The 25,203-nt window shown below is 36.1% G+C and overlaps 1 protein-coding gene and 1 long non-coding RNA gene across 2 annotated transcripts; both read left to right on the plus strand.

Moving 5' to 3' along the window:
• The first annotated feature begins 250 nt into the window (after positions 1 to 250).
• On the plus strand, positions 251 to 8,257 carry LOC150022437 (coiled-coil domain-containing protein 150-like). The gene is made up of 4 exons (XM_090287941.1): positions 251 to 381; positions 5,849 to 6,069; positions 6,184 to 6,362; positions 8,031 to 8,257. The coding sequence occupies exons 1-4, from the start codon at positions 251 to 253 to the stop codon at positions 8,106 to 8,108; spliced, it is 609 nt and encodes a 202-aa protein (XP_090144067.1). The 3' UTR covers positions 8,109 to 8,257.
• An 11,667-nt stretch (positions 8,258 to 19,924) lies between these two features.
• Positions 19,925 to 25,171, plus strand: LOC150022438 (uncharacterized). The gene is made up of 3 exons (XR_016509601.1): positions 19,925 to 19,971; positions 21,262 to 21,354; positions 25,061 to 25,171. It is a non-coding gene; the product is annotated as an uncharacterized LOC150022438 (long non-coding RNA).
• The last annotated feature ends 32 nt before the right edge of the window (positions 25,172 to 25,203 follow it).

A 25,203-nucleotide genomic window follows, 5' to 3' on the forward strand; every position in this document is an offset into this window, starting at 1 on the left:
GTAAGTTTTGATTTTGGCCACCTGTTATCCTCCCTGGCCTGCTCATTAGATTACAGGTGTTGGGAAGTTACATTCGTCCACTGCTTTTTTCCCCATTAGCTGGCACTTGGGTTAGAACAGGATAGACATTTCTTAAATTTTTCTTGAATTTACCCCAGTTTGTTTGCCACCCACGGAATCCCATCCGTTGTGCTAGGGTCCGAAGACCCTATTTTGGAGCTGACATTAGTTTGGCTTGAACACACTCCTCATGTCCCTGATTTATCAGTCTCGGAGCACCCAGGACTATGTCCTTGAAGCCTTTTTGTTCTCTGTTATCCAGCCTCATGGCTTTACAAGCCGCCTATATATTGACAACTTCAGATTTTATATTTACAGACCGTACTTCTTCCTGGAAACTCAGAGCTACAAGTTCAGTCTTCTTGGGCATTTTTCCTGTTTGATACATAATATTTCCAAAACAACTCGATCTTCCCTCTAAAACTAATTCTTTATAATAGGCTTCCATTGTCTCAATTAATGGCAACACTATCCTTCTAATTGCGTCCTTTCATATCTCACATCTAATCCATCAACAAGACCTATCTTAAAACTATATCTGAATTCTGACCACTTCTACTATTCCATTGCTATCACCCTGGTCCTAGCCAGTGATGACTCCTGCCTTGATTATTATTACAGCAGCTTCCCAACTGGTCTTCCTACTTCTGCTGTTGACCTTATACCGTTTCTGGGGGTAGCCAGAGTGATTCAGTTAAAAGGCAAGTTAGATCACAGCACTCCTCAGCTCTAAATCTTCCAGTAGCTCCAAGAGTCACTTGAGCGTTAAACCCAAACTTTTATAATAGACTTTGAGGCCATGAGTGATCTGGTCCCATTATTACCCTTTGACCCCACCTCCCACTGTTCTCTCCTTCACTTGTTCCTCTCCAACCAAACTGACCTCCATACTCTTTTTTTTTTTTTTGACCCATCGGCATCCTGACTTTGGGTCTTTGTACTCGCAGTTCACTCTTTCTGGATTTCTGTCTCCCAGATAATCCACATGACTTACGCTGGCACCTTCTTCCCAGGTCTTTGCTCAAATATTATCTCAGTGAAGCTTTCTCTGGCCACTCTGTTGAAATGGAGCCTGCACCACAGTCCCTGTGTTCCTTAGATACTGGTGATCCTGGCTCTGTTTACCTTTAAGGGTGAGGCACTACATGACTGACTGAAAAAGAGCTCTCAGACCTCTGAGCATCCTAGGGGGGAATGGAAGGACAGGTGCCATAATTTCTGCCCTTTTTATCAGAAAAACAAAAGTCTGCCCAGAAGCTCCTTGCAAACTTCTGCCTAAAGTCTCATGGGCCAGAATATGTCACATGGGTGTGCTAGCTGCAAGGGAAGCTGGGGACATGTACTTTTCATCTTTTTGAGAGACGACAAAGGAGCCAACTATGTCTGCCACAAACACCATTATGTTCTCTTCCCATACATTTCTCCCCACCCCAGGCCTGGTTTATTTCCAGGTTAGTAGTAACCATATAGCAGGTGACAGAAAATGGAACTGAGCATAAGCCCATGTAGTCTTTGTCCATTGTTCCCCCTCCATTTTCTCCTCACCCCACACTGTTGGCGACTTCCTAACACCAGCCCTAGTTTCATGGCAGCTGATCTAGCCCTGGGGACTGTCTTTAGAGGCTCTTTCTTCAGTTACCTGAGGAACACTATCTAGCCCCAGATGGTAACTTGAGTAGGAGCCTCCAAATCTGGCTTTTTGCAAAAATATAGATGAATCATAGTTCAAATCTGTGTATCCAAAAACTCTGTCTACATATGCCATTGTCTTTCTCTTCAGGAACAGTTGGAAACATGAAAGGCAATTAATAGGAGAGCTTCTTTACCACCTGTCCTTAAACTGATTGTTGACAGATAATCTCATAAAGAATTCAAAAAGATTATGTGTGTAAGGAACACATTCTTTTTTTATAGAGAAGCATAGACAAGAGAAATCCTGGTCAGAAGCCCTAACAACATACATGTGAAAAAAATGGTACTCTGGTCTACATTATCCTATTTCCCCCTCCCCCTAGCCCCTGTTAATCACAATTCTATTCTTGGTTTCTGTTAAATGAGATGTGTGTGTTTGTTTATTTAGATCACACATATAAGGGATATCACAAAGTATTATTCTTCCTCTGGCTTATTTCACTTAGCACAATACCCTCCAGATTCATCCATGTTGTCGCAAATGGCAGGGTTTCTTGTGGCCAAGTGATATTGCATTGTATTATGTACTACATCTTTATCTTTTCATTCATCTTTTGAAGGACATTTAGGTTGTTCCCATATCGTGACTGTTGTAAATAATGTTGCAGTGGACATGGGTGTCCACATATCTGTTCAAGACACTGATTTCAGTTCCTTTGGATATATACCCAGAAGTGGAATTGCTAGATCATGTGGTAGCTAAATTTTTAATGTTTTGAGGAATCTCCGTACTGTTTTCCATGGTGATTGCACCAGTTTACTTCCTCTGACAGTGTATAAGGGTTCCCTTTCCTCCACATCTTTACCAACATTTGTTATCTCTTTTTGATAATAGCCATTCTAATGGATATGAGAGGATATCTCATTGTGTGCATCTTTTATTTTGTTTTTTAATTATTATGGTCTTGATTTCCATTTCCCTGATTTGTGATGTTGAGCACACCTTTTCATATACCTACTGGTCATTTGTATGTCTCTGGAAAAATGTCTATTAATATTTGTTGCCCAGTTTGAAATTGGATTTTTTTGTTGTTGTTGTTGGGTTGTATGAGTTCTTTGTATATTTTAGATGTTAACCCCTTATCAGATATATGGTCTGCGAGTATTTTCTCCCATTCTGTGGGTTGCCTTTTCAAATAAGTTCTAAGGATCTAAGGTACATCATGAAGACTATAGTTAGTAATATGGTATCGTATACTTGAACATTGCTGAGAGTAGATATTAAGCATTCTTATCACACACAGAAAAAGCAGTTAACTATGTTAACTATGTGTGGTGATGGATATGTTGATTGTTTTGATCTTGGTAACCATTCTACAGTGTCCGTATACGAAATCATCATGTTGTAAACTTTAAATATATATGATTATAATTGTCCATTATTCCTCAGTGAAGTTTCAGAAAGGTAAAAGAGAGAGAAATAAGAAGAAATAAGACCTGTCAGGGGGAGATAGAAGGTGCTTGGAGGGCTACGTCAGAATAAAGAAGTGTCCTCAATGGTTGTAGCAGTGTTATTGGCAAAAAGCTCAGCCTTTTTACCAGTGCAGCTCCTCCTCATGCTTCTTGTCTCCTTCAATCCTGCCATAAGTTTTAAGACTTCTTTGATTTCTGCTGAGGGTCGTGGGGACCACCTTCAATGACTTGGGCCAGAGATAGTCCCCACTTCCACCATCTGAGAAGTAAGGGGAAGGGAGATACATGGTTGCACAGCTAGTAGGGAAGAAAGGTGTGCTGCTAACATCCCAAAGGGGACCTTGGTGAGAACATTCCCATGGGACACTAATGCTGGGGATGGCTAGGTTTACAGTCGGATTAGTGTAGAAATGTCTGTATAGGGTGGAGTTGCGGAGAAATATCCTTCAAGTTTCCACCAACAGCCTTGTCATTGAACTTTGGGTACAGGATCCATTCAAATGGTGGTACTGCTTATAAGCTACTTCTGTTTCTGTCACCAATACCTGAAAGAGTAGTCTCACTACTCCCACTTACTTTCATATGGTTTTGGGGGAGAAGTCTGGAAACTGGATGTCAATAACTGTAGCAGTCTTTGCTAGGAAGATAAGTTTACACAATATGTTTAAAAATCATTGCTTTAATGCAGTTGATAAATGTATTTTATGACAACTGCTCAGAGGTCCAAGTGTGTAACTTTTCCCCAAAAAGTCTGGACTAGGAATATGTTAAAATGAAAATGTCTGGAAATGAAAATGTCTGGTAACTCCCTCTGCCAAATCCTAAGTCCTAATGCAGGTCTAAAAGTAGCAGATAGGATTGACTAGATTATAACGCAATAACATACTACTGAATAATCTCAGTGGCTTATAACGACGTAAGTTTATGCTCATTCACAGTAGATGTTATGGATGGGTCATGTTTCTGCTTCATGTCATCTTCACTCTGGAATCTGGGCAAATGCAGCAGGCCCTGTCAGGGATGTTGCTCATCTCATGGAGAGGGGAGAAAAGGAGATGGTGAATGACAACTTGGCTCTTCAAGCTCTTACCCACATCTAATTGGCAAAAGCAGGACATATGACCACCGCTGAGCTCAACAGGACAGCATGTACAGTGCTTCCACAGGAAGGGGCGGTGCTATTTTGAAAAACAACAGAATCTACTACACTAATACTCCGACTTGAATCTCAGGTGCATTTGGAAACTGCAGCATCCAGACCAGCCCTCTCTCCTACCCACGTCAATGCTACAGCTTCTGAAACATTCACAGTACTTAAGCACAGGATGAGGATAGTTGAGGAACAGACCAGTTCTCTGAGGGATGACCTAATAATGTTGGACTTTGATGAAAAAAGGGAACAGGTGAAAAATTAAAATTGATCTCTGTAGGTTGAAGATCTTTGCTTCACTGGTTATTGATGAGTCATAGTGTGGATGGTTTGGCAGATGAAATAGGTGTTTACAAAAGAATAGAGAAATAACAGTTTCTATCTGAACATTAATTAGAAAATATTTGCAAGGTAAAGAGTAGTCATCCTGTGACAGAGCTACTACCACGGTTCCCCTAAACAGGTATTTGAAGTTTGTTAATTAGGTGCACATCCCTTGTTATCCTGTTTACCTTAACGCTTGATTAAAAACAAACATAATTTTTTGTCTAATTAGAAAAAATTTTGGTTCTTCTATTTTAAATAAAAAATAGACTTATGAGTTAAGGTGAACATCTAAACTTGATTCATACCATTAATGTGGCCTTCATTTTCTTTTCCCAGATTTATTGTAAATCAAAGGAGAGGTCTTAAGTCTTAAAAAATTCATAATTTAGAATGAAGTACTCAAACAAAGAATTGCTTTTTTCCCTTGTGCTGCTATTATTACCTTTAAAAATTGGATTATCAGTGGCCTGAGAAATCTGATTATTCAGCCAATAATCCAATTTACTGGTGTGATTTTCTGTAAAATGATACCTCATTTTATTGCACTTCATTGCATTTCATAAATATTGCATTTTTTACAAATTGAAGGCAAGACCCTCCACCAGCAAAAAGATCACAGCTCGTTTTATTGCAATACTCACTTTATTAATGTAGCTGGAACCGAAATTGCTATGTATCTGAGGTATATCTCTGTATTTCCTGAGTGTCTCTCACAAAGACCTAAAGTCTAGTTGGTATTACAGCGTCACAGAATAAAGAACTCTTCAGCAGTTAAAGATTAAATTTGTACAAATGTTGATTGTATTGGAACAAAATAGGAATGATTATGACCTTGTTTAAATATTTTTTTTAAGTCATGTGAACATATTGCCTCCATGCTAACTTTAATTATTAGTTCACCATTGTATAATTAGAATTTTACATGTTTTATGTATCACTTGCTTTTACATACAAAAACGTTTATGAAAATTTTAGATTAAAATAAAACAACCATTAAAAAGTCAGTGATCTTTTCCCATCCCACGGTAGTCTCATCCTTTTTACCTAATAGTGCTCCCTATATTTATATTTGGAGGAGCTAACAGTTGCTTGTTAACTAAGATGCGTAATTTTTACTGTTAGAAATGTTACATTGACTCAGTGGTTGAGATTACCATGGTACCCATTGCATTGCATAATATTGTTATATTTGGGATCTTTGTCCAGACACCATTTAGAAACTCCAAAAGGTTTACAAGAACCTGTGAACCAGAACATCATTAGTCCTATCCAGAATGAAGTAATTTGTTCAGGAAAAAAAGATATTTTATGGAAGAACTGTGAGTTTCTGGTAAATCAAATGTGCCATCTGGAAAACCTCATCCAGTCCTTGAAGTTGAACATCTTGAGTCTGCAAACTGAAAAGGATTTAAATCCACAGAAAACAGGTAGAGAGAGAAGAGAAGCATCAGAAATTTGGTCTTATATGTGCTTGATAAGTTTATGATTCTTTTCTTTCCTGACCTTTCAATTGCTCTCTGATCCCCTGTGCTGTCTGGTAGCTTTTCTGAAGGATCAACTGAATATAATACAGGACGAACATGGCAAGGCCCTGAAGCTGTTGCATCGTGAAGTGATGAATTTGCACCAGCAACTAAGAGACGTAAGAGAGGAAGAAGACAAGGCACAAGATAAAGTGCAAAGGTCGACTGCCACTCTGGAGATCGCCTCAGAGACAAAGGTTTGAGTCCAGAGTTCTGAAATACAAACTCACTGTTCTGTGTTAGCTGGAGGAGGCAATACACCCATAACTGACTTCTGAAAATAGGTGATGTTGATGTGAGCATTCTTAACATTGGAAATTTATCTGCATTGATCACTTAAACAATGTGTGCAATCAGTAATTGAGTATTTATAGAGTCCTTACCCTGTACAGGGTGCTGAGGGTCCAGAGATATGAGGTAGTCTCTGCTCTTTAAGAGCTTACATGTCACCTGGGAGAACAAGGCATAGCATGAAAAACAAAATAGAGAAAAGATAAAGGCATAGAAAATGTTAACGGACAAGTACAGGACAGTAAGTGAATAGTAAAAAGTGTTTTGTGTCTGGGTGGGTCTGAGAAGGTGTATATACTCGATCTGCAACGGATTAGAGTAGGCTTTAAGGAGCTGAACCTTCAAAGACAGAGGCAAGGCGAGGACATTTCAAATTGCGCACACACACAGGCAACACAGAATAGAGACTAGGAAACTAAACTAACAATTTTGTTTTCCCACCATGGGCCAGGCAGTATAATAGAGATTCAACATGTTATTTTGTTTAATTTTCGCAAAACCTCTCTATGTCGAATATTACTGTCCCCATTTTAATAAGAGTCCTGAGGCTCAGAGAGAAGTCACTTCTCCAAGGACACGCTTCCCTGTCTTCTTCCCATAACTCAGGTTTGAACCTGGATCTTTCCACTGGCTGTAGTTAGGGAGAAATGTGTTTGTGGGAAATAAGTTGGAAATTAGCTGAGGATCACATTACAGAGGATCTCAAAATCAAGAATGAGTAGTTGGGCTTGATTCTGTGGGAGGTGATGAAGGTTTTTGATAAAAAGTCAGTGGCATGATGAAAACAGGAAAACTAATGTAGCAGAAGTGTATAGGGGAAATCAATAGGTGAAGAAATTGGAGGCAGGGAAAAGAATTAGGAATCCATTGTGTAATTTGAGGCTTGAACCTTATTAGGTCTGATTTAGGGTTGTGGCATTTTAAAAAGAAAGAGGGATGTTCTGTGAAGACATATGTTATAATATGGTACTAGATTGAGGCTGAAGGGAGGAAAGCAGACAAATGCAACTTCTGAGGTTTTACATATGTGGTGCCAATAATACAAAAGAGAATAAACAGTGAAAGCTGTGTTTTTCATCCTTAACTCCTAAGCAAGAGTCATCTTAGAGCCTAGAAGAAATACAGTACTTACAAAAGTAGGAATATACCCTGTAAGAAAAATTTCTGTCAATTACTAGGTTCTCTGATTATTGAATTTTACATAGGAAGTGAATGTGACTAATCCCTTATATTGTCTAGAAGGAAAAGTGTTAGAAGTCATGAATCAAAGTAATAAAATATCTTCTTCTAAAGTATCTAATTATAGCCTGGCCAGGTGGCTCAGTTGGTGGGAGCGTCGTCCCATACATCAAAAGGTTGCAGGTTTGATCCCTGGTTGGGGAGTAAATATATCCTCAAGTGAGGGTTACTAAATAAATAAGTAAATAAATCTCATCATAATACATAATGGCTTCAGTTCACAGTATTTACAACCATATTCAGAATAGCATTTATAGGCTGCCAGGAAAAAAGTCTAGACAGATAGTTGCTCCCTATCATTTCAGATTATTTAGAACTTTTTCTCCTGCTTTTAGAAGAATGCAGCCCTTATTGAAGAGGAACTGAAGACCACAAAACGTAAAATGAATCTTAAAATTCAGGAGGTAAGATAAAAAGATGCTAGAGGGTGAAGTGGGCATTGAAATTGCAGAGGGGAAGTCAAGAGAGTAGATAGAATGAACAGAAACCTTTGAAGAAGAAAATACATGACTGTGTAGTAGGAAGATTTTTAAAATATGCCACGTGGAATTTAAGTGAAAATACCTGCCCTATTGGCATAAGACTTCCTTTTGCTTCAAAATGGCCCTAAAACCAGAAATTAAAAAAAAAAAAAAAAAAAATGCTGTCTGAGCCAGGAGAAAAGTAGCACAAAATTCTTGCTATTGTCCATAAACTAGAGTTAAGTGAGCACCTTTATACAAAGATCTTTTAAACTAAAGTTGTGTTTAAAATAAAAAGCTTTTAGTAAGCCTGCTCATCTGACTTTACTGTGAAACCTGCATTTCAGCCAAAGTTTTGGTAAATAACAGAGTGGGAATTGTGAAGTAGGTGGCTGCTAAAAGTTGTTAGACTAAAAATTTGCAGCTGAAAATAGTCAGAGTCAGAAGAATGAATAACTCAGTACACTCACAGTGGCCTAAAAACCTCAATATTCCCTGACAGAATAATAACTGATGTTAGTCCAAATCAACGGGATCAAATTATATTTAAAATATTCTATTATACAACACAGAGAAGTACACATACTTTAGGAAAATTCTCATGCCAAATTATTTTTCATATTATTAATTTTAGTGTTTAAGATGCTAAGTGTGACTATCTGGAAAATTTTCTTATGTACTCTGCCTGTAATTACTGATAAAAGCATGCTTGTACATAGCTGAAATGTATTAAGCTTAGCACATTTAAAATTTTAAAGATATTTTAATACTTTTTTTAGAGATGGTTTAAATTTATAGGAAAATTGCACAGAAAATAGTCCCCATAAATCCTTTCTCCCCTTCCCTATATTAACATATTGCATCATGTGGCACATTTGTTACCTCTGATGAACCAGTATTGATACATCATAATTACGGTAACTAAAGTCTGTAGTTTATATTAAGATTCACTCTTTGTTCACTGCATATCAAACAGACTAGTTCCACTGCCCTAAAAATGCTCCATATATTCACTCCTCTTCCCATATCCTCCTGAGGCCCTGGCAACCACTAATGTTTTTACTGTCTGCAGGTTTGTTATAGTTGGAATACAGTGTGTAACCTTCTAGGACTGGCTTCTTTCACTTAGCATATGCGTTTAAAGTTGCTCCATGGCTTTTCATGGTTTAAGAACTCATTTTATTGCTGAACAATATTCCCTTGTGTGGATATACCATAGTTTGTTTATCTTCACCTATTGAGGAACATCTTGGTTGCTTCTGAGTTTTGGCAATTATGAATAATCAGTCATATGTAGGGGTTGTTGTTTTCTGTGGACATGTTTTCAACTCATTTGGATAAACACCTCGGAGCACAGTTGCTGGATCATATGGTAGACTTATGTTTAGCTTTGTAAGAAGCTGCCAACCTGTCTTACAAAATGGCTGTATTTTGCATTCACACCAGCAATAAATGAGTTCCTGTTGCTCCATATCCTCACCATCATTTTGGTGTGGTTAGTGTTTTGAATTGTTGCCATTCTAATAGGTTTGTAGTGATATCTTATTTTCACTTTTAATTCCCTAATGACATATGATATTGAACATCTTTTTATTTTGTCATTTCTGTATCTTATTTGGTGAGGTGTCTGTTAGGTCTTTTGCTCACTTTGTAACTATTGTTTTCTTATGTTGAGTTTTAAGAGTTCTTTGTATATTTTGGATAACTGTTCTTTATCAAATATGTGTTTTGCAGATATTTTTTTTACCAGTCTTTAGCTTACCTTTGCATTCTTTTAAAAATGTCTTTTGCAGAGCAGAAGCTTTTAATTTTAATGAAGTCCAGCTTAACTATGCTTTCGTTCAAGGATTGTACTTTTGGTGTTGTATTGGGTTGGCCAAAAAGTCTGTTTAGTGTTTTCTGTAAAATAAAAAGACACATTTTTCATTTCCACCAACAACTTTATTGATTTGGATATTCTGAGTATGTTGGCTATCTCCCATGTGGTATAACATTGATTGTTCTCAGTTAATGTCTCGATTTGATCACTGTCAACTTCAGCTGGTCTAACCGGCCATGAAGCATCATCCAGTGCAAAATCTCCAGTGTGAAACTTTGCAAACCACTTTTGACACATTCAATCAGTCACAGCACCTTCTCCATACACTGCACAATCTTTTTTGTGTTTCAGTTGCGTTTTTACCTTTCTTGAAATAATAAAACATAATATACTGAAAATGTTTTGTATTTTCTTCCATCTTCAATATTAAAGTGGCTACCCAGAAATTCACCAATTTTAGTACCTTTTTTAAAGTATATTTTATTGATTATGCTGTTACAGTTGTCCCAACTTTTCCCTTGGCTCCCCACCTCCCAGCACCCCCTTTCCTCCAGCAATCCCACTTTCCTTAGTTCATGTCAATGGATCGTGCACGTAAGTTCTTTGGGTTTACCCTTCCCTGTATATTCTAAACACCCCCCTGTCTAGTCTGCACCCACCTACTATGCTTCTTAATCCCTGCACCATTTGTCCCCTACTCCCCTTCCACCTCCTAGCTGACACTGCTCCACGTGCTCCCCATATCTATGATTCTGTTTCCTCTCTGGTTGTCTGCTTAATTTGTTTTTGTTTTTATTTTTTAGATTCTGTTGTTGATATTGTGATTTTGTTGTCATTTTAATGTTCATAGTTTTGAACTTTTTTTTAAATAAGTCCCTTTAACATTTTATATAATAATGGCTTGGTGATGATGAACTCCTTTAGCTTTCCCTTGTCTGGGAAGCACTTTATCTCCCCTTCCATTCTAAATGATAGCTTTGCTGGATAGAGAAGTCTTGGTGTGGGTCCTTGCTTTTCATCCCTTTGAGTGAATTATTTCTTGCCAGTCCCTTCTAGCCTGCAAAGTTTCTTTTGAGAAATCAGGCTGATAGTCTTATAGGTACCCCTTTGTAGGAACTTTCTTCTTTTCTCTTTTTGCTTTTAAGACTCTATCTTTAACCTTTAGCATTTTAATTATGATGTGTCTTGATGTGGTCCTCTTTGGGTCTAGCTTGTTTGGGACTCTCTGTGCTTCCTAGACTTGTATGTCTGTTTCCTTCACCAAATTAGGGAATTTTTTTTGTATACGTTTTCAATTTCTTGTTCTTCCTCTTCTCCTTCAGGCACTCCTATGATTCAGATGTTGCCACATTTAAAGTTGTCCGAGAGGTTCCTAAGCCTCTCCTCATTTTTTTCAGTTCTTGTTTCCCCCTTCTGTACTGGTTGACTGTTTATTTCTTCCTTATGTTCCAGTTCGTTGATTTGAACCCAGTTTCCTTACTTTCGCCATGGGTTTTGTGTGGATTTCCCTTAGTTTCACTTAGCATAGCCTTCACTTCTTCCCTCATGCGTTTGTCGTGCTTAATCTTGTCTGTCAAGTCTGTGAGCATCATTATCACCAGTGTTTTGAACTGTGCATGTTAGGTTGGCTATCTCCTTGTCACTTAGTTCTCCCACTGGAACCTTGATCTGTCCCCCCTTTTGAGCTGTACTTCTCTGTCTCCTTAACTTGACAGCTTTCTGTGTTTGCCTCTGTCTTAGGTAGAGCTGTCGCACCTGTTACATTGTAATGAGCAGAGCCTTAGGTATTCATCAATGCAAGGCTACCTGTTTCACCACATTGTGACGCTGTATGTGTGGGAGGGGTCTGAGAGGGAACAATGCCGCTTGCCCCACTTTCGCCTCTTTTCCAGGCACCTCTCTTACTTCCCATACTAAACAAGTAGACTCTGCTGAGAGACCGGCAGTTTCTTCCTCCGCCCCAACTCCCACTGGTTTTCACAGTCAGAAGCAATGTAGCTATTTTCCCCAGTGCTGGCACTATGAGCTGCACAGTCTGGTCTAGGGCTGGGATCGCTTCCCAGGTTTCCCTCCCTACTTTTAAAATGTATGACAGTGCTTTTTGCTATGGCTACACCCCCTGTGTCATAGTCGCCACTGCCGCACAGTGTCCTCTGCCCCATCTCTGCCTGTCCTACTTGTCTCGCCGAGTATTTCTTTACTTCTTTGTTGAACTTCTATGTAGTTCAATTTTCTGGAACTTATGTTTTTTTGTTTTGTCTTGAAGAAGTTGTAAATTCCTTCTTAGTTGTGAGAGAGATGCAGTATGTCTACCTACGCCTCCATCTTGGGCAGAAGTGATTTTTTTTTTAATGCATGTTCATGTGACAGCTATCCCAGTACAATCTAACAAAATTGTTTCAAATAAAGTTAAAGACAACTAAGTGCTACGAGAGCCATCTTACAGAACAAAAACAAATGAACTTTTTGGCCATCCCAATAGCACTAAACCCAAGATCACCAAAATTTTTCTCCTGTTTTATCTTTTATATGTCTTACAGCTCTGCATTTTACATTTAGGTCTATAATACATTTTGAATTAATTTTTGTGAAAGATATGAGGTCTATATCTGGAGTCTTTGTGTTTGTTCCAACACCATTTGTTTAAAAGACTGATGATGCCCTGACCGGTGTAGTGTGGCGCAATTGGGCATCATCCCACAAACCAAAAGGTCATGGGTTGGATTCTCAATCAGGGCACACACTTGGGTTGCAGGTTCACCACATAGGAGGCAACCAATCAATGTTTCTTACATAAATGTTTCTCTCCCTCATTTTCTCCCTCCCCTCCCCTCTTTCTAGAAACAATAAAAGAAAAAAAATTTTTTAGTAAAAGACTTGTTGATTGCCATTTTTATTTTTTAATTGGGAAAGTCTTAATTCTGAGTGCTGTGATAAAATCTTGAATTTTCATTGAATTCTATCAAGGACCTGCAAGACTGTCCTAGTCAAAAGCCACTTTGAGTGTATTGGAGCAGGAAGGATGTATTTGCTAGGGCTGCCATAACTAAGTACCACAGACTGGATGGCTTAAACAAACTTATTTCTCATATTTCTGGAGGTTTGAAGTCAAAGATCAAGGTGTCAATAGATTTGTTTTCCCCTAGGGCCTCTTTACTTGGCTTGCAGATGGCTGCCTTCTCCCTGTGTCTTCATATGGTCTTTCCTTTGTGCATGCACATCCCTGGTGTCTCTTTGTGTGCCCCACTTTCCTCTTAGAAGGATACCAGTCAGATAGGATTAGGGCCCAGCGTCATCATAACTTAATCACCTCTTAAAAGGCCCTGTCTTACAGTCACATTTTGGAATACTGGGGGTTAGGGCTTCAAAATATTAATTTGGGGTTTAGCAAGCAATAGAGGGTTACACAAAGACAGATAAAATCTGGTTCTGATGAAACTAAAGCAGTTTGACTGATTGCCTTTAATAATGATTTAGAAATGGATACCTCAGTAGGATAATCCTCAAGTACAGATTTTCTTTATAAAGCACTTATATCTTTAGCAAATTATACTGTACAATTTGATGCAGAATTTAGAAAAGTGTAATAAACCATTCTATATTATAAAGTAATTATAACATGATAGTTTTAGTATCAGATTATTATAAAATAGAGCCCCAAACTAAAACTATGCCTAATTCTTAACTAAGATTGTAATATTTAAGTGATCATTCAGTAAGGGTGGAATTTCTAAACTTGAAGGAATAGAATTATAACAACCTCAGTAGATGTGTCCATAAAAGAATTAAAAATTTCTACATGTAAGGAAGGGTATAAAGCCAAAACTAATAAACTAGACAAAGAGTGAGATGCCTTCCATTCTAAGGAACTTTAAATTGACTTAAAAAAAAACCCAAAACCAAAAAAACAGTGTGCAAACAATGAGACCTAATATTTCAGAAAATACGTAAAGAGCTAATAACCATGTTAGAAAATCTTAATCTCACCAGAAACCAAAGAAATTAAAAAGTGTTGAAATATTATTTTTTTATGTATTATACTATCAAAGACTTGAGAAAAATTATAATACATAGTGCTGATGGGTTTTATTGAAATACTAATAGGCTAAAGTTGGAAGCAAAATTACAATATATCAAAAGTTTAAAAATTGTTTATACTTTTAACCTAGTGATTTTTCATGCAGGAATTTATCAAGGAAATAATCCTAACTGCAATGAAATATTTATTCAGAAGCATGTTCTGCAGAAGAGTATTTAGAATAATTAAAAACAGGGAAAATGTAATTGTTCGTTATTAGGCGTATGATTAAGAATATAGACTATTTCCAAAAAGAGCTATCTTATAACACTTCCGTGCCAACACACTTTTCATGTCTTTCAACTTTTTTAAAACTTTAAAAACATTATAGAATATATCACAGAGAAAACACATATAAAATTATAAAATTCTCTGTGTCATCTATCTTCTTTGGGCCTTAAAAATAGAATTTCTTTGAATTGAACATAACTTCATAAAAGGCATAGGATTCTGTAATTCTCATTTTAAACTGGAATAGAAAGAATTTCCTTACCTCGTGATAAAAAAAACCTCCTTTTATCTCTAATTCATTTTATTGTCCTTTATTGAGAGAAATAAGGTAGTGTACCCCAGTTCTTGAGTTTAAGTTTTGTCTGCTATTTAAGTTACTTCAGTATTTGTTTAGACCTTTAAATTTCAAAACAGAATTGAAACAGCTTTTAGAGGTATGCTTATAATATTATGGGATAAAAATACATAGATGAGGAAATTAAAATATAGGAAAATAAAAATTTAAAAATAAAACCAGGAAGAAATACAGAAAATACATATACTAAGGTGTAGTATTAGTGTTTTTCAAACTTCTTTTTGACAATTCATTATAAGACATATTTCACACTACAACACTGTATACATGTACATATAGTCAGATGTAATGAAGCAATAACTTACCTTTTCTTGTTACTTGCTCTGTGCGCCGGTATTTGCTTGTTATTCTTTGTTTTTCCTTTCTCAAGTGCTGCTTGCAACTTGCTAATGAGTCTTGACTTGCAATTTGAGGAAACCACAGGTTTATACTATAGGACAAGGGCAACAAATTTGATTGTATTTCATAGAAGTTTATCCATAAGGGAAAAACAAAAGCATGTTTCTGAGAAGTCGTAAATTAATGAAGAATCTTAGAGGGTAAGATGGTATGTCTGGTAAATTTTCCACAGTGAGTTGGATTTTTCTTAAACTGCTATGATGTTCCCTTGGTCTTGCCTAACTACAATGTTGCTCTGTAGCTGAGAAGACAGCTGTCTCAGGAAAAGTACCTGAGGGATTCTCTTGAAAAATCTGGATCAGCTATGCTACTCAGAATACAAGAAATGGGGTCAACAGTGGAGGAAGAACGAAAACAGGTAGAGATGGTTTTCTCCCCTTATTTATGTTAGGGAAGTGAAACCAAAACAGAAAAGCCGATAATTTTATCTCTAAGCCTTTATAGAGTTTTAATAACTTCCTCTAGATTTATTAAATTATTTACTTTTATTCCAGTAATCTTCTGTTAACATTCTTATTACAATTTTAAATATTTTAGTGCAAAATAAGAAAGAATATGATGTCATTTAGTCTGACACTTAACTTCTGAATGAGAGAGCAAGGACCAGAGAGGTGAACATGCCTCAGGCTTTGGAGAGGTGAATGCTTAGCTCCTGGGACAGTGTCCCTCCCCTACACCATGCGGTTGGTCTCTATCACAGGGATTGGTCTTAGAAGGCGTTACCTTGGTCTCATGTTACATGTATGTAATGTGTATAGAAAATAAAGATTAAACTGAGCTAATACTTAAAGCAAAGATACCAATAAGCAAAACAATCAGGCATGTGTAACATGGCTGTTTTCAACTCTCATTTTTTATTTAAGTATAATATTTTTTTTTATCACAGTTATTTGTAGTACCTACTGTAATTTAGAATACTTTCCATTCTACGTACCGAAGGCAATTTAGAAATTACAAATCCTAGTACCTATAATTGGATTACATAATCTTTAGTTTAACCTAATTTTATTTTAACTTAATTATTATTTAACCCATTATCTTAATAATTATTTTAATGGTTGTCCACAATAGAATTATAAGAAGAATTCTTAAGGAATTTATAAGTGTGATCCTTTTTTTATTATTTTCTACTTTTTCTATTGTATATTCTATAACAGGTGTCCTAGTTTTTTCCCTTTTGCCCCCATCCACCCATCCTACCCCCTCTCTCAGCCAATCCCCTCCGTTGTCCATGTGTGATCCTTTATAATTGCACTGCCAGTGTAGTAGCCACTAGTCACATATTGCTATTTAAATTTAAATTAGTTAACATTTAATAAAATTAAAAATTCAATTTCTCACTCACTCAAGCCACATTTCAAGACTCAGCAGTCACTTGTGACTAATGACTGCCGCGTTGGTCAGTGCACAGAAAGTTGTGTTGGACGGCGCTGCTATACGGCACTGCCCTCTGTTCAGATCTTCAACTGTAACGTGTAGATAAACTCCCTTCTTCCTCTAGTAAGGTAAACATTGGAAAAACTGCCTCACACATGTGCTATAGGGCAGTTCATTAGAAATCATTGCCTTACAGAAAAGGAGCTTTTCTTATACAATTTCAGGTGCAAATTTTGCAGCAAAACTGCACTGCCCTACACGGCTCTATTCAGAACACTCAGGAGCTACTGGCAGAGGAGCAGCGAAGGAAAGGGGAGTTGGAGACCGCTATCTCAAAGCTCCAGTCTGACCTAAGTATGAAAACAGGTGCTAGAAATTAACACTTTTATTGGTTGGTTGAGATTTTGTGCAAAACTCGTTAAGATCCCAAATTCTCGAAGTGACCAGTGTTATCAGTATTTTCCATGGGCCTGAATGTAAAAAAGTGCTGATTTCCTTTCTCCCTGTGGCCCTGAGAGAAGAGAATGTTGGTGACCCTTTTAATTGTAAACTATTCTTTATTTAGATTTTTTTCAGGCTTATTTAGTGTTTGTGGACTTGGGAGCATTTGGTTTCTAGAAATCTAGAAATCCTTGCTAACCTACTGATGCTAATCATTTATCATGTCAGACTCGCCATTCTTCAAGTTGCCAGTTTATTCTGGTTAACCTGTATTTATATAAATGGATGTAAGGTCCCCTAGAGCTTAGATTAATCTTTTCATTTTACAGATGAATAAACAGGGTCCTTAGAGGTGACAGAGCTAGGAAATGGGTGTCTAGACTTGATCCCAGGTTGCTCAGAGTCATGCTTTTTTCAATCAATTAGCCCTTATCATTTTACTGTTTTTAATATGTAGTTGCAAAGCAGTTTTCAGATAGTCACAGCTGTAGAGACCGGAGAGAATTACAGTACAGTGCCTCACATATGAATACACTTCATGGTTTACACAGAGCTTTCACAATAATGATCTCATGTAACATGTAAACTTATTTGTGCATCCCAAGTTATAGATGGAATAAATGGTGAACTGAGGCCTGAACCTAGATCTTTTCATTCCAAGCCCAGTGTTCTTGCCTGTGTGCCTTCTCTGCTCTAGCTGTAATAGCGGCAGGGAATACCAAAAGGAAAATGAGGATTATAAAAAACACACAGCAAAGAGCAATCCATTCAGTGTTCTGACTTACTGCTTTTAGCAGAAAGTACTTTTTTTTTTTTCCTTATAGTTGTTGAGTGAATTATTCAGTGAAAGTCTCACCAATAATGCCCCAAGATAATTTTGTCTTCCTATGATTGCATGACCACAAGAATATGTTACATTTTATGGTGCTGCCACACTATCTCATTTGAGCCTTAAAATAACCTGAGAAAGATAAGAAACTATATCCCATTCTTCAGAAGAATAAAAAGATCTTATATGAGGACCCACACTAAAGAGGATAGCTGGGACTAAAACACAGATCTTTCTGTTATATCAGTTTTCCTGATTATGTGATTTTTTAAATGCTATTCTCATTGGATTAATGTTTTATTTTTGAATTTTGTAAAGAATACATATAAGACCATTAAAAAAAGATTAAAACAACAGTAATTCAAACATGAGGAAAAGGAAGTCTGTCTGAATACTAGCTATATGCTTCATATCGCATAATAGACTCTTTGCATTCATGTAATTTATTACTTTAAGCTATAAATAGTAATGCTAACTAGATTAATAAAAAGAATACCTTTAGATATTTGCTTCAATGAATTTAAAAATGTAATTATTTATAGTGTTTATTAGCAATAAACATATATATATCGTCGTCAGCAGCCGTCCGTCTCGAGAGACGATGGTGTAGCTTCTTAAGAGTCTATATGCACCGCCGAGAATGGCTGTGCAGTCCGACTCGGGAGTGACACGGTATCTGTCTCCTCCCGTGTTGAATCGACATCTTGTGATGACGCTGAAGCTACAGAGCCTGGGCAGGGTAATATGGAGGGTCTGCTGTTGCCCATGCAGCAGACCCCCCCTCTCTTCGCAGCTGAAGGGTCCAAGGGAAAGACAAAGTCAATACAGCTTGGCTTCAGGTGCGCCACAGGAGTTGCCGGTGTTGACTACAACGTCAAACCGCCTTAGGGACTCCGGCTCCGGATTTTCTGTCGGGGTTTACTCCCTTAGCCTTTCCCCTGAAGAGGTATGCCGCAAGGCAGCGGAGGTTTTTTGGAGTCAGAGTTTTCCTTCTCTGATGTACCCTGACTGGAAGATCGAACCAGCGACACTTAGCTCGCAGGCCGACGCTCAATCCACTGAGCTAAACCAGCCAGGGCAAAACATATATATATATATCACACCTAATTAAAGTGATTAAATTGTTCTCCCAAGTAAGATAATCAGTTTCCTTTCATTCTTACTTTGATTAGTGGATTTTTCAAAGTAGATTTTATACTTTATCTTTTTGCTCCTTCACATATTTTTAATTAAAATTTACTCTATTTGAAATGAGTCTTGGACTCAGACATTTAAAATGTATAAGTTTTGTGTGTATTGTACATGTGAGTTTTTATGTATCTTTTAGTTTTCTGTCTTTAGAATATTTAAGTGGAACAAAACTTAGTTCTTACGAATTTTCTGTGAAGTCAAAACATTACTCAGAGAAGTTCACACCTTTTAGTTACTAATGTACAGCGCCACACTGTTCCCCTAGTTCTCTCTTTGGTCTTTTCACTATACATACTCTAGTTTCAACTCTTTGTTTTCTCCACACAAAATCATCCTCATGAGCTCCCAATGGAATGTCACTGCCAACTTAACATCTGTATATGGGTGTCTTGCAGATACCCAAAACACATGATGAAAACTTCAAGTATTATAATCCTTACTCATTCCTTCCCCCAAAACCTGCTTCTTGCCCTCCATTCCTGTTAACTGCGGAGTCTACCATCCACCCTGCTGCCCAGGTCTGAGCACTAGGTATTCTCCTTGATTCACCTATTGCCTTTGCCCCACCAGTCACCCACCAAGTCCTGACCGTGATTCCTGCTTGTTATTTCACGAGTCTTTTTCCTCTGCAACCCTACTGTCATTGCCTTAGCTCAAGCTCCTTGTTACCGACTTTGGTTACTGCCACAGCCGCCAACCTGATGTCCCTGTCTATATTGAGCCTGTGTTAGAGTGATCTCTCTCACAGAAAACATGATTGTATGCCCCTCTGGCTTGAAAGCTCTCAGAAATTCATCATCATCTATATGTGGAGTAAAATGTGACCTTGTTTACCATAGCACATGACTCTGGACTAGTTTCTTGATAATTCCTGACTTAGTTTCTATAAAAATGTGATAGGAATACTTGCCTTCCCCTTATTTCCTCAAAATACAGACCAAAAAGAAAAAAAGAAAAAGAAAATTAGAGCTTCTCAGGGAAAACATACTGTGTGATTTCAGTGTAGTTGTAAGTTAATATTATCATAGTTATGTGGACTTTCTGTTTTTAGTTTCTAGAGATAACCTCATTTCCAAGTTGGTTGAAGAAAATAAGGTGAGTTTTGAGGTTGGAGAGTGCAGAAGTGGTCTTTCCTCTCTTCACTAAGTAGGACTTCCTCACTCATGTTAGTGTGTAATCCTTCTGATTCTCCTTAACTCCATTAAAAAAATTTGTGTGAGTTGTATGGTAAGAACTATTGTCAACCAGGTATTAGAAATAAATTACTTGATGCAGCTATTATTGTTTGAAAAGGTGAATTGGCAAAAATAGTGAGACTTACTTGCTTTTAAATGCTTACTGCAAACTAGTTGTTATAAACTTTTTTTTTTTAAATAAAATGTTAGAAATAGAAACTACTTTTTGGTGCTAATGGTCACACAACAATGTGAATGTATTTAATGTCCCTGAACTTAACCCTTAAATGTAAACTTAAATATTTTTAAGTGAACCATATGTTTAAACATGGTTAAAATAGTAACTTTTATGTTAGTTATATTTACCACAATAAAAAAGTGGAAAAAAATGAAATATTACTACTTTTATATCTTAATACATTTCTAAATCAATTTCAATGTGTAGATCTTGTTTGCAATAATTTTTCTAGATTCTTATATCATCCTATGTGATGTGATGGTATATGATTTAAGTTCCTTTGTATTTATTGAAGCTATTTTTGTCACTTAATATGTGATCTGTTCAGGAGAATGTTCTAGGTGCAGTTGAAAATGTGTATTCTGCAGTTTTTAGATGAAATGTTCTATAAGTGTCAGGTTAAGCTGAGCTATCTAATGTGATAGATAAGGCCATTATTTCCTTATTAATTTTTTTTATCTGGATGATCTGTCCACTGATGTGATCCTTTCTTTGTGTCTTCTATAGTAAATAGCATAGTAGGAAGCTAATCAACACTTGCTGGATTTTGGAGTTGTGTGTAACCATTTAAAATGGGATAGTAGTTCCCAAATTTAACTGATGTTTTATATATATGCATGTGTATGGAGAAGAGTAATCAAATATGCAAGCAAACAAGTTATTTCTTATAGTAGCTTTTTTAATATCTGATTTGCTGTATTTATTGAATATTTAGCTTTACCTATGAGGCTTTTCCTTTCTCATATGTTCTTATTTCTGGTTATGGCCTTTCCTTTTCCACTTATAAAAGAACCTTTAACATTTCTTGTAAAGCTGATGTATTGGTGATGAAGTCCTTTAGTTTTTTGGGGTTTTTTTTTTTTTTTTTTTTTTTTTTTGGTCTGCGACAGAACAGGTATTTTGATAGAGATTCATGTAATAGCTCTTACATGTTAAAAAAAGAAGAGAGAGAGAGAATTTTTTTCCCTATAGAATGTGCAGATGTCTTTCAACAAGGAACACGAAAAAAATACATACTTGAGGTCTGAAATAATATCCCTTCATGAAGCATCAGAAAAAGCACAGGTAAGTCTTCTCATTTCTTTAGTTTTTTAGATGTTATTTAATTTTATTCAATTAAGGAAGCAAGAACCAAGATTAATCCTGATCATATAAATTTATACCATTACCATCCAAATTTTAATATTTATAAGATCTGCTCCATCTATGAAATATTATCAAATTGACTATGTTTATCATTTCACTCTCCAAATTCCTATATATATGAGATACACTGCCAAATCATTCACTAGTTCACACTTTGTTTGCTTTCTAATTTTCTCCTTAAATGGTATATACCTTCTTTCCTATTATTAACTTATAAGCAGTTTAATGTCAAGGGCTGTGTCTTATACTTTCTTTGTGTCTTCTATAGGAAAGAGCATAGTAGGAACCTAATCAACATTTGCTGGACTTTGGAGTTATGTGTATGATTTTCTATGGGATAGTAGTTCCCATATTTAACTGATGTTTTACATATATGCAGGTGTGTGGAGAAGAGTAATCAAATATGCAGGCAAATAAGTTATTTCTTATAGGGCCATATGAGATAATCACTTAAAGAAACTTTTTGTTCAATTTGGTTACTTTAATGTTAGGATTATAGTGTTGTGTGCTCTCTTTATGACAAATACAAAAATAAATTTGTTCGTTTATAAAATATATAATATGAACAATAACTACTACTATTGCTATACTAATAGTAGCATTTACTGAACCCATTTTACATTCCAGGCACCTTATGTTACTAACAAATTGTAATCCTCGCAATAGCAATAGCACTATTATAGAAACTATTATTATTCTCATTTTAAAGATAAGATAGTTAATATACAGAGAGGTTTAATAAATGACAGAGTTGAAATTTGAGCTCAGGCAATCTGGCTCCAAAGAAAATTAGCCCGAAAAACATCAATCAGCTGCCTTCCATATGCACCCTGATTGGGGATCAAACCTACAACCTAGGTATGTGCCCTGACTAGGAATCGAACTTGCAACCTTTTGTGGTGTACGAGATGATGCTCCAGCCAACTGAACCACCCAGCCAGGGCAAAATAAGCTCTTTCTTTTCAAGGAACAAGAATTCTCCTGTGTCTCACCCCCAAGTATTCCTTGATGAATATTTTGTTCATCTGATTATAACCTTGAGGTGCCCCTGAATGTGTTTCTTTCTGCTATACATACCACTTATGATACTTCCCAGGTAGTCTTTTATTTGTCTTTCCTTTCTTGTTACCATTTTTGAGTGTTTTTTCTATTGATTTTTCAGTTATTTGTCCCCATCTCTGAAAAACTTGTTCATGAAAACATAATTATTTGCCAAATGTACTTTGCAAAAATAACTGATGATTAAGATAAATATTTTCCACAGGAGTACAAATTTCAAAATAGCAAAAAGGCAAGAGAAGTATAAACTAACTACATGTATAGTAGATCTGTTGTACAGAATATTTCTGTTTTATTTTGGAGGACTAATCTTACGAAATGACACAATTATCTGTATTTTGCTTTTTATGAATATATAATTGGTGATAAAGGAGCTTAAATATTAAGTGTGATTAGCTAAATAACTTTGAATGCTCATCTAATTTTGGAAATGGATTGCTGTACTATTGGCCAAACTTCTACATGTAAATTCCATTCTTTAGATGTTTTGTTCTATTTGGCCTGTATTCAAAATTGTAAAGAACAGAAGATTATTAAACTGTCAAGTGCTTTGGTTGCTCCACCAAACCAGCATATTTCTCTTTTAACTTAGAATTATTTAGGTTGTTGACTCCAAATATTTGAACACATTTTATAATCTAATGTAATATCAATGGGGAATAGGTTAAATAACTTCAGTTTACAGAGTAAATGAAATAATATGCAATCATCAAAAATAATGGTATGTAAGTAAAAATACCGGTAATTATTTACTGGAGAGATCTATGACTTGCTGTATATGTTATCTCAGGGTTTGAATGACCAACTGACTAGAAAGTGTTCAGAGCTGAACAGCATGTTTCAGGCCATTAGTATGGAAAATGCCAGAATTATTGCTGACCATTAAGCCATTCTGCAGGTGTTCATTAACATCAGTCAATTATTATAACAAGCCCAACAAATTTACTGACTTATTTTTTTTATTACTGATTTTCAGTCTTCACCAGAGGGGGGCACTTGGCCTTGATTTCTTCTCAAATATCATTGTTTATAGAATCATGGAGAAAACTTATGACCGACCCTAAAGTGCTTCCCTTTCCCCAAACAACTATGCTTCCCATTTTGCTTATGCCATTCTCTCTGCTGAGAATGGACTTGACATCATCTTAACTCTGAATTCTACTTATTCTTTAAGACTCACTTTCATCAGGAAGTTGGATCACTCCAACCAGAAGGTATCAGCTTTCTCTTTCAACTTATGCTCCTGGGACACTAAATAGACTAATAATAATAATAATAATAATTCTGATCTTTTTGGAGTATACTAACCATACACCAAGCATTGTGCTAAGAATTTCACTTATATGACCTCCTTTAATCCTAGCAGTCATAATATAAAGGAATATTTATTATCTTCATTTTAATAGATGAGAAAAATGAGATTTAGAAAAGTTAATCAACTTGCCAGAAGTCATCTATCTAGTTAAGGGGTAGAGCTGGATTTAAACTAGGTCTGACTCCAAAGCCAATGTTTCCAATTATATGTTATGCTGCCTCTGTTTTCTGCATTCCATAGTAGTAATTTATGTGCATAGCTCACTTTCTGTATAACATTGTGAATTTCATAGAAGAAAGGACATTGTCTTACTTATCTTTGTTATTTCCCACAGTGCTAAGCATACCTATGCAAATAGGTATTTAATAAATATTTTTTATTAATTCAACAAACATTTAGTGTTCACTTTCTACAGGTATGGTACTAGGTCTAGATAGGTTTATAGTGGTGAACCAGACAAAATCCCTCCTTACATGGAACTTACAATTTAGTAAACTAAAGAATGTCACATATGTAAGTAACACTGTCACAAACATTTTAAAACTAGAATATTACACAAATGGGATTTGTGAAGGTTTGCTTTGCAATCAAATAGATTTTAAAATATGTTTACAAAAGTAATTGTTAATATGCACTATATTTGCAAAAGCTTTATACATAGAGAGGGTATGTATAAAAATGTAGTTTTGATCATTCCAAATTGGTGAGTCAGAGAAGATAAATTGTGCCAAAACAATTACAGTATCTCAGTGCAGTTTCAGATAGTTTCAAAAGAATTTATACCAAATTATTAAACATGATTTTCCCTAGAGAGTGGGATTATTTGGAAGAGGAGGGGGCGACAGTGATGTTAGGGGTCTTTTTACTTTATATAAGTCATATTGTTTTACTTTAAAAAATAAAGTATATATTGAAATTTTAAAGTACCAGGATTATTCTTAATATAAATTTTATATCTAAAAATATGCTCATTTTAGGAGTTTTATGAAGTTTACAGCAAGCTGGGTAAATAATGAATCTTGATTTTTGGCAAGTAGAACTACAAAATGATAGCATTGTGGTGAAGTCAGAGTGGGGACAAAGAAGGCATTAAAATAAAATTTTTTAAAAAGATATTATATATACACACACACACATATATATAATAAAATTTGTCTTTTTAAGCTAATTCAGTATCTTTGATCATCTATGAATGAAACTATCAAATGACTTTCTGGCATCTCAGCATTTACTATTACTTCTAATGCTCAGGTAGAGCAGAAAAAGATGACGCAGACATTTCAAGAACAAAACTTACTGCTGGATGTAGCCCATTCCAGTATCACAGATCAGCTACAGAATATCCAGAATGAGAAAACTCAACTCCAGACACATCTGTAAGTAAATTGCAGGCA

Source organism: Furipterus horrens, unplaced genomic scaffold, assembly GCF_987537825.1.
Source record: "Furipterus horrens unplaced genomic scaffold, mFurHor1.1.pri manual_scaffold_1, whole genome shotgun sequence".
In the NCBI taxonomy this organism is placed as follows: Eukaryota; Metazoa; Chordata; class Mammalia; order Chiroptera; family Furipteridae; genus Furipterus; species Furipterus horrens.